Source organism: Pseudoliparis swirei, chromosome 8 (assembly GCF_029220125.1).
Source record: "Pseudoliparis swirei isolate HS2019 ecotype Mariana Trench chromosome 8, NWPU_hadal_v1, whole genome shotgun sequence".
Taxonomy (NCBI): domain Eukaryota; kingdom Metazoa; phylum Chordata; class Actinopteri; order Perciformes; family Liparidae; genus Pseudoliparis; species Pseudoliparis swirei.
In genome coordinates this window covers 8,764,845-8,778,994 of record NC_079395.1, presented here as the reverse complement: position 1 = coordinate 8,778,994, position 14,150 = coordinate 8,764,845, and the positions used below count along the sequence as shown (strand labels likewise).

Genomic DNA, 14,150 nt, shown 5'->3' with positions numbered 1-14,150 from the left:
ACAAACCCGCACCGAGTCCTTTATGTTGGGAACTAAAACGATTGTTGACAGACAAACTCAAAAGCTGGGAGAGGCCGGAGGCTTTAGTCTCTCCGATGGGTCAAACTACAAACACAGAAAACATGACCCAGCAAATATTAGTTTAATTAAATAGTAAATCGTGCATTTGTTGGACACTATTTTCCACCGTGGATCAATATGTGTTGAGAGTAAGATTAATCTGTTCACATAAAGGATACTTGGATCAGTTCATTGTTGGCAAAAAAAAGATCACGCTATCATCAACGCAACAACTGAAGGCGACAAAGAAGACATTTCATTTCTCATTTCTACAAGTCAAGTTTGCATGTCAGTAAAAATGACCCCCCCGCCCCCTGCTTGTGTTATATGGAAGTGGTGAAAGTATCTGCTGGTTTTCTGCGTCCAAACCAGTTCCGATTCATGTTACCTCTCAATGGTCAGCTCATTATCTGATGCTTGTGCAGATGTTATGCGGTGTGTGTCAAAAAGAGGAGTGTAACTAAGCTCCCCTTTTCTAAAACCTGCCGACGCTGTTTAACAGCAGCTGCATTTAAATGTAAGACTCAGCTCGTCCGTCATTTAAAGGAGTGCAAAAAGTGAAGAACCAGCAGTTTTTGCACACTGTGTTTTTTCAGAGAACGAGAAATTTTTAGCTTGAAATTTAATTCAGGAGGAGCAGGTTGCATTTTCTGGCCTTGCAGGGCATAACCACATTATCTATAATTATTATTACCATTATTCTGTGTTTGAATATTTATTTAAATTCAGTGTCTGAATGTGGTTACGCTTGCAAAAGATAAAATTAGATGAGAAGAACTCTGTGAGGTAAATAAGTAGCTGGAGCCAGCAGACAGTGTTTCTGTCCAAAGGTAAAACCAAATCCTTCGCCAAATTTAACATGTTTCCTCTAATTAGTTTTTCATGGACTGAACTAGTTGCCTGGCGACCAACTGAGACTCCAGGATGTAACTGCTCTTGTCCAAGAAATATTTTGGCAAATACCCCTTATGCAACACAAAAAAATACCAGCATTTTCTTCAACAAATACAACAAACAAATTATTTTTCTCAAATAATTCCTTTCCAAATGATCAAAATGAGTTTCAATGTCTAAAAAAGCAGAGCCATGACAAAACTAAAGTATTTATATCAGTTTAATAAGACACTATGCTACAACAGGGTCTCCATAAGCACAGTGTTTCTCAATACCCAGGTTGAACCAATTTCCTTCTCCTCTTTTATAGCCACTGGTGACGATTCTTGCCCAGCCGTGTTCTCCCTGAGAACAAAAACAAAATAAACATGTTTTTGATTATTTTATTCTGTGTACAGGGAACCAAATTCAGTGAAAACACTGGCTTACAACCAAATGGATAAAAGAGTGAATTCATGACTTGTCAGGCGTGCATGTTTTAGCTACAGAGCTGATTCATATCAGACTGAAAGCAGGCAAAGAGAGAGAGAGAGAGAGACCAACCCAAAACTCTCCCCAGGAGTTCCTGACGATCCAGTATTCGGTCTCGTCCTCCGCCACACCCCAACCAGCCACAGAGACGATGTGATTGGGCAAAGACAGGGGGTGAAACTCTGAGAAGATCCCTCCAGTGTATTCCTCCAGGCCGCCGGTGGCCATCAGGGCACAGCTGAAAGACAGAGAGGAGAGTTTCTCAAGTCCTCTTTCTTCTTCTGTTCGTGGCAGTTGGGCTGTAAGCAGGAACAAAGGAACACGCATTGTTCTGGTAGCTTAAATGTGTCTCATGCTGTGTGGGAACTTTGAGTCTTATGTGTCACATGCAGTTCTCTGATCTAAATTTGCAGTCAAATTATTGGGTGAATCCAAGTTGCATTTATTAAAGTGGATACATGGTGAAAAATATGTCTGGATATAAGATATAAGATAATAGTTTAAATTCCTATTAACCACTGTATTTAAAGACGTATGCAAATTAAATACAATTATACACCTGTTGCTACTTTTTCAGAGGTTTTAAAATGATAAAATGTGTGCAGTATCTGCTAACAAAAACATCACTATAAAGAAGAATCGCTGTGAAAAGTTCAGGCTGAATCACTTCATACAGAGTGTGTAGGTGGATGGATAATTAGAGACTGACTGGGGAGGATGGCTTACTCTACCTGATGGGTCCATTGGTGTAAATCTCCGCTTTTATCTCGTCTCTTCCAGAAACGTTTCCATAGTCGCCCACTTTCCAAATTGTGTAGTTCTTCACGAGAGCACATGATTCGAAGGAAGAGCAGGTGCCACACTGGTTGAACTGCTCACACTCTAAAACAAAAGAGATAATCTGTGATGATTCAAAGACTTTTTCATTTCCAGTATACTGTTACAATGTGATGTAAACAGCAATATCGCAAATGTGTTACGTTCGAGACTCAGCGAGAGCAGCTGCTTTGCAACCTACAATGCTGGTTACACGTCGCACGATAATATCCTGTTTAAAATGTTTCCACCCAAGTGACTAGTCATACAATACAACAACACGTCTATAGTCTTGACCATTATTTTATTAAAACGTGGCCAAAAAAAATGCGGACTCCAAACCCAAACCATCAAACAGAAGGACGGCGGGTTTAGTCCATGCCGATGTGTCCTTCGGCAAGACACGACACATCGATGTCTGGGAATGGGTGTGAACGCTAGTCCTGCTGGACAGGTTCATTCACCATTTACACGAGTCTCACTATCACGGCGTGGCCCTGAGCTCGCTCTGTGCACGGGGGCTTGGTTCTGTTGGAACAGCAAACTGTGGGCACAAAGTTGGAGGTACACTTTGGTATAACATATCTGTGGCAGCGGTGTGTGTTTAACCCTTGTGTTGCCTTCGGGTCATTTTGACCCGATTCAATATTTAACCCTCCTGTCGCCTTCGGGTCAATTTGACCCGATTCAATGTTTAATGTCGGTGTTCTTTCGGGAGTCAACAAACAAACATAAAGTACCTCACACTTAAACTTGGAAAACAATATTAATTCTAATAATTTTCTGGAGATTTTAATAGCTGGGGTCATATTGACCCCAAGGGTAAAATATGTTAGTAAATATAAAGGTAACAGGAGGGTTAAACATTGAATCGGGTCAAATTGACCCGAAGGCAACACAAGGGTTAAGCTCGGCTGCAGAGTGTGTGGAGCGGGGGTGTGGTTCAGGGAACGGTGTCTAATTGGCCTCAACTGGTGGCTGATTGGTAATCAGCGCCCAGCTGAGCGAGAGTGGAGAGCTGAGGCACAGCTTGCAATGACAATAAATGATATTACCAAACATCCTTTTTCGTATGCCTATCCTTTGGTGCTGGGGGAAGAAACCTACTGGTGACAGCCACGAACCTGTCACACTGTCATCGTATGCTGCCACATTAATGTACACCCCACTGGAACTAAAGGGGTCCAATTCCAAACCATTTAAAAAAAAGACCAGGGTGTCCCTTAATTCTGGCCATTTAGTGTAAGTTCAACAACAGACAGAATGATCGGAGTAAGATAGGAATTGTATCTTTGTATACTTTGGTTTTTGGCTTGGTAGTTGTTGCAGGTTTCGTCAGGAATGCCTCTCTCGTGTGCGTAGGCGTAGACTTTCAGGTGATCTCCTCCGAAACAAGAGCCCGCCCTCCCACAGTCTATCACGTTCTGGACTGACAGGTAGGCCGACGGCCACACCCCTCCACGCTTGATGTTGATACGGTCTTGGAGAAAAGAATGACAACTGTTCAAACGGTAAGATTTACTGAAGTTCTTCACTTTCACTTCGATGGACGACCAAAGAATTTCTCAAACAACACGTGTATGCAAACTGTATCCCAGCTTCTGTTTATCCCTCTATTACCATCTTGTCTCATCTCCTCCCTCCTCCACCCCCACATGATTACCAGCGAGTGCACTGGTGGCTCCCATGGCCCAGCAGGACCCACAGTACTGGGGGATGTGCTGGTTCCGTGTGACGCTCACATAATTCTTCCCCTCGATGTTCCTCCAGTCCCAGGACGGAGGAAGGTCCGACACCTTCCCAAACTCATGTGGGCGGGGCCGTGTCCTGAAATCAGTACAAAGACGAGGCTCATATCTAGTTTGTTAATATCCTCGACGGGAATCAGAAGCAACCCCAGTAAACTTGTTATGTAGGAATACAGACACATCAATATATTTGTGATGTAGAAACATGTGATGTCGCAGAAAAGTCACGTTACAATTTGACATTTCTGATGCCCCTCCCACTTTCTTGGAGGCTGAACCTCAGCAGCCACTTGGCACACATCAGAGGGTCGTTAGCTTGATTAAGCCCACCTGGGCCTTTTGGTAGTGCACCTGTGACGCCTCTGCACGGCCCATTCTTTGTTTGATGGTCACTGCGGTCTAATTATTTGTTAGTTTTTAAGTGTAACCTTGCATGGTCACCTTCCCTTCGCCAGTTTGGGACAAATGGGGGCTCATCCGGTCAGCCTTAATGTGACCAAATGAGGCTAGATTATTGGTCCCAATCTGGTTTGTGACCATTTGTGGTTTGTTTATGCTAAACAAGTTTTCAGCATTTCATTTTGTTAGTACAACTTTAAATGTTTCTGGTATTAAGCATGGTGGTGGAGATTTTTGAGAACAGCAATGTTCATTTCTGTTTTAAAGGGAGTAGCATCTGTCCCCACTTTCTCTGTTTAACAAACCAATTTATTTTTAACTTAAGTACTGGTGCTTGTAACTGGCTGAGTATGGTCACGTCATGCATTCAGACAGCACTTGTAGGCTAAAGTGGTTGTTCTCAATGTCTTGATTTAATTTTTCTATTTCTTCTTCCTGTAAGGCCGCCAGCTTCTGGTTGTCTTTTGGTGGAATGGTTTCATAAGTGTCCTCCACCAGCATCCGTCCAAGCATGAGGGTTGGGTTGTTTTTGCAGGTTGTATACCTTCAACATACTGTACAATGGCTGCTTGAAAAAAGATATTTTAAAACCCGTTGATCTGGTCTTGTATTAACTTGCTCTGAGCCTGGTATGAGTAAAGCTGCGTTCATTGTTCGTTGTTTATCTAGTGTTCGGTTTCTGCTTTGTGTTGTCTTTTAATGACTTGTTAGTGAGCTTTTTGTTTAGAGGAACATGGTGGATCATCTGTAATTTTGTGACGCTGCATGCTTTTTTGGGGGTTTGGTTCGTCTAGCTGCAGGCCACTCTGGGTTTTCCCTTTTTGTACTGTATGCCTCACTTTCACGTGTTCCTGCGAAAAATACTGTTCTGTTCGTCTTTTTCTTTTTTCAATGGAATGCTTTGAAACTCCTTTTTGGAGTGTTTCCCCCCACCGACTTCTCTCTGCTCGTAGTTTCTCCACCTTAAGTTGCTCCCCTGGATCCAAGGTGGCTGAAATAATAAGATGTAGTATAATAAAGCAAAAAGTAGCACTCGAGTACAAGATGGTTGGTTACGTTAATCTGAGTGACGTAAAAGTTACGTTTCATCTGACTAATGTTGACTTGCTACAAACTCAATACTGTAACAGGAACACAATACTTCGGGAATATTAAAATGGTGCGCGTGCCCTTCATGAACAGTATTTCAATACAGCAGGTAAATAAAGTATTGACTGATGTATGAGGACAGTTGAGGTATCTGAGGACCGTGACCGTTGGTCCACTCGGGAGATAAACAAGTCAACATTAACAGTCAGTCAGAGAAAATGTACACTTTCTCGACACTTACTTGACAGAGTCGGGTCTTTCGTCTGTGATGCGTTTATAACAAGACTCGGAGGAAAGTCTGGCGGCGCTGATGTGCAAAGAAAATGACGCTAAGCAAAACAGAAGTGGCCCTTTTGTTATTGTAGAAGCCATGTTTGATTCCTGTTCTTCCTTTAGTGCCTTCATGCGTCGTGCACACAGCGCCCCCTGTCGGCACCGGGCACCACCTGCACGTCACCGTGACGGTAAATATCAGAGGGCTAGAAAGAGTTTATTATTTAGAGTTAATCTGAGAACTTTGTTTAACATAGTGGCGGAACAAGTTCAGATATCTTTAATTGTGTATAAGTAGCAAAGCTGTTATGTAGTCATAGTTTTACTACCACTGGAATAAAGATTTTAGCATAACATTATAAAAGTACAAATAAATGTTCTGCGCAGAATGTTCACTTGCAGAAGAAAACGTTGTATAAAAATATGTGTTACTATGTCTTATAATGCATCATACAATATTTGATTGCAATTTAATTCATATTCAGTCACTAAATCTGTCAAATGCAGAGCTACCAACTCTCACGGTTTCGCCGTGTGACACACGCTTTTGCATGTTTTCACACGCTCTCACGCCACACAACCAATTTCTCACGGCAAAAGAAATTCTGATTTTGGGCCGAGGCGCGTTGGTTTCTTTTCAAACTCCGCGACGATAGATGGCGCTAAGGAGCGCATCTATAAACTTATTCGCTGCATAGACATCCTATTTACCCCAAAGAGTCCCGAAGTTAGCAACAGAAGAAGATTTTCAAACAGACACAACGAGCAGACTACGGTGTGTTAATGCAGGGCTCTCAAGTGTCACGCATTGAGCGTGACAGTCACGCATTTCGGTCTTACGTCACGCACTCCCGCCACACATCGTATTTCTCACGCTGAAAAAACTCTCGGCTATTTAATGTTTTAATGTGCCGCAGCACGCAAACATGAGCTGGTCGCGCTGCCCTCACCGTGGAGGAAACAAGCGCTCCCCTGGAGTTCTGCTGTGAGGAGCCACTTATCAGCCAATCAAAAAAAAGAAATGGGCTTCACAATATCCAATCAGAAAGAAACGTATCTGTTGTATCTGGGTGAGATTTGATCCAGCAACCAATGAAAATAAAGCATCCTGGATAGATATGTCACTCTTGCCTGTCTTCAAAACTTGAGAGCCCTGTTAATGACATGTGGTTCAATTAAGTTCTCACTCTTAAACTTTAAATCTTGAAATAATGTGTTGTGTTTGTGCGTGTGATTTTGTGTGTTGATGTAAACTCAGCTGTCATAACAAGCAGCAGGAGAGCACCTTGTTAACCTCTTGGTAGACTGCATGCTCAAAACATCAGAGCATTGTTTGTTAAGGCTGCCCACATAGCATTTATCACTTTATTTGCAGGCCTAGGAAAAGGACCATCTAAAAAAAATTCCAAACAGCTCTTTGAACAAGTAAGATGTATTATAAAGAATTTAACATAAAGACAGGACATTTGTGCAATAGAATTAGTCATGTTTTTGTAAATGAGAGTAGAGTTATTAAAAAACATTTTAATTCTTTAAGGTAGCAAAGATGCCTCGTAAAATACCTTTGCCAGGCCAGAATGCAGGGTACAACATGGGTACAACATGGGTACAACGCCAAATTAAATCAAATTTCCTGATATTTGAGCCACCAACGTGTGTGGCTGCGTGCGCGGCAAAATTGTGGTCACCCCCGACAATCTCACTCCAAGGTTTTTTGAAAAGTTGGCAGCTCTGCAAATGATAAGGAGAAAAAAGGTGTATGTATAGCATAACATGGAAACACTTAATTTAAGGTACCTCAACATTGTACTTTAGTACAGTAGCCTATATATGAGCTTATACTTGGTTACTTGTCAACACTGACAGATCAGGAATATTTCAGTTGACCACAGACGTCTGCACAAACCATAAAGACCTATTGGCTGCAGGCCTATAAGTAAAGTGTTAACATGTATAAAACTGAAATAATAACAAACACGTCAATTGTCCTTCACAATGTGTGAAAGAAGAGTGTCAGTTTATTCAGATAACTTTAAAATTAGAAGCATTGTTTGTTCTGGACGAAAGATAAAACATGTTGCTTGTGTCTGCTGACTCCTTTGTGTTTTTCACCACACTGATCAATAAATGAAAGTCGGCTGAATTAAAAACAGCTGTTGGAGTGGTGCAGCTTTTGCAGGATCAGCAGGAAACTTTAAAAGAACATACTCAGTCAGTTCCCAGTTACAATCACATTAAACCTAATGCTGCTGATTGGTTAGGTTTTTAAGAATATTTTGAAGCTCTTAACAAGGTCAGCATATGATGAGACTCTGTTTTTGTCAGGGGGAAGCAGTATTGTTTAGGCTTTTAATGATTAATCTTGAATCAGATTAGATGTGCATTAGGCACATAATGAACCCTCGGCAGAAGCACAAGATACATCACCAGTTATTTGATGCTGAGCAGCTCATGTAGAAGCTGTTTGGCATTAAGAGGAAATGAGGATCATGTGTTGATGCTACTTTGAACTGTCGTAGATGGGCTTTAAAAATGAATTAGCTGCTTCCTGCTGGGTCCCAAAAACGGTACAACTGATATGAAGGCAAATGTTAAAACGAAAAGTGACGATATGGTTTTATAGAATATTATAATCTTTATTGTTAGCAGATGCCACCCTGCTTTTAAGGCGACAAATGTACACATTTATGAATGAATTTGTTTAGCTTTCAATGCATTTCTGGGCCAGTTCTGTTGTTTAATTTTTTCATTATTTACATTGTGAGTCTAACAATAGGGAATTATATTGAGACACTCAACAATACATTTGCAGATAGATATTTTACACACAGTTTGATCAGTTCATAAAATAATGCAGAACATATTTGACCAATGCTGTTAACATACTGTTTACACATCGGTGCAACAACAATAATAATGATGTAGTGTATATCTGGATAATGAGTTCATTTTTTAACCTTTGTACTGTGTTATTGCCCTAAAATAAAGTAAACACATTAATCACTTGCTCTAAGTATGCTATTTCTTTGCTACCATTGTTTCCAGCTCTACAGATAACCCAGACGGTTCAAAAACAATGTATTCAGGGAAACTTTAAAGGTAATTCGGAGAAGTGTAGGAAGTTATTGGTTGCAGAAGAAGTCTTTGAGAGCGGCTGAGGTAAAAGGGTAAATATAAACAGCACTTCATCACAGAGCAAATGCTGAAAGATTACTCAGAAAATGATGATACATGTGACAGTGAGGACGGGGAGGTTGAGCGTTCCCAGAAGGAGTCGCTAACCTCACATCATTAATTAGTCTGCATTTGAAGCTTCTGAAAGCGTAACCAAACAAACCTAACCCTGGCTGCTGCGAAAGGTTAGGATCATAAAGTAAATAGCTATAATTCTGGGCTGAAAAGGCTGAAAAGTCATTAACCTTTGACTATATATTTTATTTTATGCGTTTTAATGTTCCTCCTCATAAAGTTACTTGCTGCTTCTTTTCTCTGACGGCAGACTCCTTTATGTTGTGAAACACAGATCCTGGACCAGAGGAATGAAGTCCCTTTAGACCTTTGACCTCTTAGGTCATGCATAGTCCTCAATAATACACGACCTCACAGCATAAGGCTTCACATCTGAGAGTGCTGTCACTCTTTCAGGATGTAAATGAAATGTTTAAAACAATCCATCGGGAATACAAGAGCTTCCAACATGTCTTTATGATGAGGCTGACATCCTGGATAGGTGCATTAACGTGAGCATCTTCCTGTCTGCTAATGCTGAGGCGATATACGCCTTGATGACACCACTAAACAGATGTTCAATCATCAGCTAATGAATGCCATTATCCTTCATCGATTCAATATATGCTAGCTTCTAATGCTGGTTTCTTACATCCAGACATCTAAAAGTTACGTATTGGATGACTTCTTTTTGTGATTGGAATGAAGATCAAGTGAGGAAAGGTTAACACTGAGGAGTTGAAGCTTGAGTTTTTAAACTAGCAGCTCTTCGGCAATATCCAACGGTCTAGACTAAAATATGTCAACAAATACTGGATGAGTAACAGTTATATTTTGTAAAAACATTCATGTCTCACAGTTCAGTGATCCTCAGACTTTCCCTCTCACGCCAGCATGATGTTGTGCTTTTGAGTGAAATGTCTGAATAGCTATTGGATGGAGTGCCATGTTCCCTCAGGATTGGTTGTAATCCCTTCGGTGATCCTCTGACTTTTCATTTTGCGCCAAAATCGGGTACAAATTTGAATTAGTTTAGAAAAAATCCTAAAACCCGTATAATTGGAAACTGTTATGCTTTCCTACACTGCAGTATAGTTGACACATTTGTTATGCGTGCGAAGAAAACAGAATAAACCAACAAAATGATGATTCACATTTGTGCAGTTAAAACCTGAACGTCACCCAAGACGGAGTTACGGCACTTTCATACAACAATAAACGGTATTTCTGTCTAAATTCCAAAAGAGGCGATCTGCCCACATTCACCACATTGAGACACTAAAAAGCCCACTTACGCAGACGCACCTTTAGAGTGCATGGAAAGTGCATCCATGTAAATATTGAATGCACACACAGTTTGGATTTCACTCGCGGATCAATATTGAAGCAATCTGGACGTTAATCTAATTTGCACTTCTGTTTTCTTCTTGGCAAAAGCTGCTGCAGACTGACAGTGGGGATTGGTGTGGGAAACGAGAAGAACTTCAACATTCATGAACATTGTAGACTGGCAGGGTTTCTGTGCATATTAATGATCTCTTTTTAAGCCTCAGGGTCTCAAACCCCTTAGCTTTTGTCAAAAACTGCCACAAAAATGACGTGCACTTTTCAACACAATGCCTGTGAAGACCTCAAAAGAACAATGATCCAATATAGAGCAAAACAAAGCATTTTTGTTGCTGTTATAATAATTCTGACATTAATGTTCATTAAACCTTCACTGTGTAAAACTGGTGGCCTGATTTATCAATAACTCCCTCTTAGAAAGAATCGGATGAACAATGGATCAAAGACAAATGTTACTTAAGATCCACATCCATCTGAGGGATTAGATCAGCAGATTCAGACAGCAGAAACAAATCAAGGGCTGGCATGTTCCGAGGTGGATTATCGATCACGGCGGGCTGCAGTTCAGGGCCTCATCATGAGTGACTCTCTGACTGCTCTCACGCAGGAGCATTCAGGCGCTCTGCATTTCCATGGAAAAGTGAGTCTTCAGGGCAGAGGGGTTGGCAGCTGGCATGTTGATGATCTTTGAGAGTCAGCCTTTCCCTCAGCAGAATGTAGCTGTTTATTTTTCTTATTTTCATGAACTAAATCCCTTTTGGGGATTAGGTCAAACTGATTCATCACATTCCAAGCAAGTGCCCTGTTTTTTAGAGGTAGAGGCTTATTTGGCTCGGCCCTGACGACTCCCATCATACCTTGCTTTCCTCCTGCCTAATGCACTTTAGAGGAACTAGCATGGATCGATTGATTGATCGATATTGTCATTAAACATATCAAATCAAGCGCAAGGGCATGGTTTTATGTTAAAACAACTGGGCAACTGCTCTTTCTAGTCGACAAAATCAGTGAGGTCAGCACTCTTTGCTATGTTCTTGAATGCAGCTTATTTTAGTAGCTGTGATAATTCACTCAAAGCAGAGTTTCACATGTTTTTTAAATCTGCACTCTAAGTGGAAACCCAGGTACAGTCACATTAACATTTCTATATTCACATTGCTTGATTATTTTCATTCATTTTATACTCTTAACAACAATCCAGACAAACACATTTATTTTTCAACAAATATTTTATTTTATTTAGAAAAATCAAATCATATCAATGACTCAAGAAAAGTTAAGGTGTCACCAGAGTGATACAGGTTCGTCCTGTGGGGGCCATGAACATCTGTGCAAAAGTTTGCACCAATATCTCAAGTGGATGTGGAGAAATGTTTTGAATCATTAAAAAAACCAGTTACCTTCTGCTGGCTCCACAAAAACATCAGCGCATCACCATAGTGACTAGGATTCCTCCTCTCTGCACTATACGCGTAACCGATCAGTTTAGATTATTCAGCTTCGGATGTGTTTAGGCATATTTATTAAGTGTGGAGCGAGACAAGCTCACTGATACCCCTGCTCTCTGTCTTCATGCTCAGCTCGGCCAATCACAAGGCACAAACAGAAACCTCTTGGAAAAGAAAGCGATCAGATATATTGAATTAATGGACAATAATAAGCGAGATTCTTTTAACAGAAGACATATAAAATAGCAATGCCTTTATATTGTAATAGTCAATATATTAAAGTCATATTTCTATCAATATTGTTCTTCAAAGTCTTTAGGTCAGACTCAGAGCAGGAGCCATGGAGCATGAAAGCGATTCAGTTTCTTTGTTGCTCGAGGACACTTCACAGCTGTCACAGGGATTAAACCTCTGCACGTTATCCCACTGACAACATCACAGTGAAGCAAATCAACTTACATGTACACAATATTTTGTGGGGACACTTGGAAAGTCACGAACAGATCTGAGCCCTTTTGGGGTTTGAGTCATAATATAAATGTTTACTCAGCATGCAACTGGATTAAATGTAATCAGAGAAGATGTTTTTGCTACAATGCTCTTAATTATTTCAAGAACCAAAAACATCTTAGGAAAAAAAAATTGTTCCAGCCTGCAAGGAGAAATCTGACAGGCCTGTTTTGTGGTAACAAGGATTAGATTGAGGTGGAAGTGCTGCTTAGTGCAGAATAATGTTTCTAACCAGTAAGTGTCGCTGTTTCTCACCAATGAACCGCTGGACAGAGGACCCGAAGAGATGCTTTGATCAGAGAAAAAGTATCATGACATTTATAAAACCTTCCTTGGATGATCATACTTATGTAATGTTTATAGACTTAAATATTGAAAACAAAAATACCGAATCATATGTTATTGATTACACATAATCGGTGTTTTTAGGACATGTTATCTTCTCATACTTGTAGCATTTGCGTCCACCTCAGCGTCCCACCTCTTGCTTCCAATTATCCAAAGGGGCTGGACCGGTTACCAGACGGAGACTTCTGATTGGCTGAGTTAGGTGTCAATCACAGGCTCATCCTGAAGCTCATGTTTGCGAATACAATCCACACACCAGAAGTCAGAAGTCAAATTTCACCAAGGGGACAGAGAAAGGAAGGGTGAACTGCCCGACGATTGCGTGTGAGTGTTTCTGTCACACTTCACAGTTAACAAGTGCTATTAGACTTTCTTGCAACGTTTCTCGTTAACGTGTGTTTGTAGTGAAAAGGAAAAGAAAAGAAAAAAGGAGGTTAATTGGACTTGAGGACTTGGCTCCTTTTCTTCGGCGTTTCCACGCGCTGTGTTGGCGAACTTGAGTGTCAACATGACTTTGATGCATCTGCGCTACTAAACCGCCATGGTGACATTACTTACCGGCATGTCTGCCGGGGTGATGCTGGCTAAATGCGCGCTTTTGCCCTGTGGAGTAACCACCGGAGTCCAGGTGTCGTCAAGGAGAGCCGATGTGGCCGTTTGGAGGAGCGCATCAGTTTGATGGAAGCTGGGATTTGACAGCGCGCAGGAGTTGGGCATGCCAGAGAAACCGTAGAAGGACAATCCCCGGCTACTTTTACCTGGATTCAACACGGGCTGCCCGGAGCCATGGCCTCTGAGGTGGTGTGCGGGCTGGTCTTCAGGTTACTGCTGCCAATGTGTCTTGCAACTGGTGAGTAAAACAACAAAAATAAATAAATCCACAGTTACGCATCTTAATTGGTCTACAGTGCTGTGTGTGGGTGATTGATACATGTATGATGCTCTATCTGATAGTATCCTATAAATCTGTTCATCACTCTTAAATTTAACTTTTAAGGAAGGCTGTCATTATTTACCGTTTATTGGAAAAACAATCCCACTTTATGTTCACACTCGTATGACATAGTGAAGTACACCAGTGCAAAGATGAAGTGTGCAAAATCTATGATCAAAAACAAATGTTTTGTAGATTTGTATGATGATTTGTGATTTACCTCATGATGCTGGATGCCACAGTTTATTCATCACTGCTGAGACGTGTGTGTGTGTGTTTATGTGTGTGTGCACACACTATAACAGAGCACAAACAATAGCAATAGACCGCAAGAGTCACACATGGTTATTATTTATCAATAAACAGCAGAGCAGTGCCAGCACCGTTCTTCACCTGGCTGTCACCTTTTATTGGATTTAGTAAAGGAAACACAGCCGGCAACAGAACGCCACTTTTTTGGAATATCTACACTGTGCACAGTGTTTATGTCTCAGCTTGTATGTTTAGAAATGTATGGTATAAAAAAACAGTAATTTTAATTGCATACTTTTCTATTTATAAAATGTTAAACTATATACTCGAATA

At 40.9% G+C, this 14,150-nt stretch overlaps 2 protein-coding genes across 6 annotated transcripts in view; one reads left to right on the top strand and one right to left on the bottom strand.

The window, feature by feature from the left end:
- Positions 1–1,156: 1,156 nt before the first annotated feature.
- On the bottom strand, positions 1,157–5,850 carry LOC130197832 (cathepsin Z). The gene is made up of 6 exons (XM_056420755.1): positions 5,719–5,850; positions 3,905–4,068; positions 3,542–3,721; positions 2,157–2,307; positions 1,498–1,663; positions 1,157–1,299 (listed from the first exon to the last, which is right to left on the bottom strand). Exons 1-6 carry the CDS (start codon positions 5,847–5,849, stop codon positions 1,186–1,188), a joined length of 906 nt encoding a protein of 301 aa, XP_056276730.1. The 5' UTR covers position 5,850; the 3' UTR covers positions 1,157–1,185.
- Positions 5,851–12,967: 7,117 nt separating this feature from the next.
- LOC130197732 (piezo-type mechanosensitive ion channel component 2) overlaps positions 12,968–14,150 on the top strand; it is a 73,614-nt gene continuing 72,431 nt past the window's right edge. For all 5 annotated transcript variants that reach the window (XM_056420585.1, XM_056420586.1, XM_056420588.1 and 2 more), the window contains exon 1: positions 12,968–13,481. In XM_056420585.1, the coding sequence (XP_056276560.1) occupies positions 13,418–13,481 (64 nt within the window). In that variant the 5' untranslated portion in view covers positions 12,968–13,417. The remainder of the gene's footprint in view (positions 13,482–14,150) is intronic.

Coding starts and splice junctions, on each gene's coding strand:
- LOC130197832 (XM_056420755.1), bottom strand. CDS start 5,849: ATGGCTTCTACAATAACAAAAGGGCCACTTCTGTTTTGCTTAGCGTCA. Junction 4,069..5,718: donor GAAAGACCCGACTCTGTCAA/GTAAGTGTCGAG, acceptor TACTGATTTCAG/GACACGGCCCCGCCCACATG. Junction 1,300..1,497: donor ACTCCTGGGGAGAGTTTTGG/GTTGGTCTCTCT, acceptor TTTTGTTCTCAG/GGAGAACACGGCTGGGCAAG.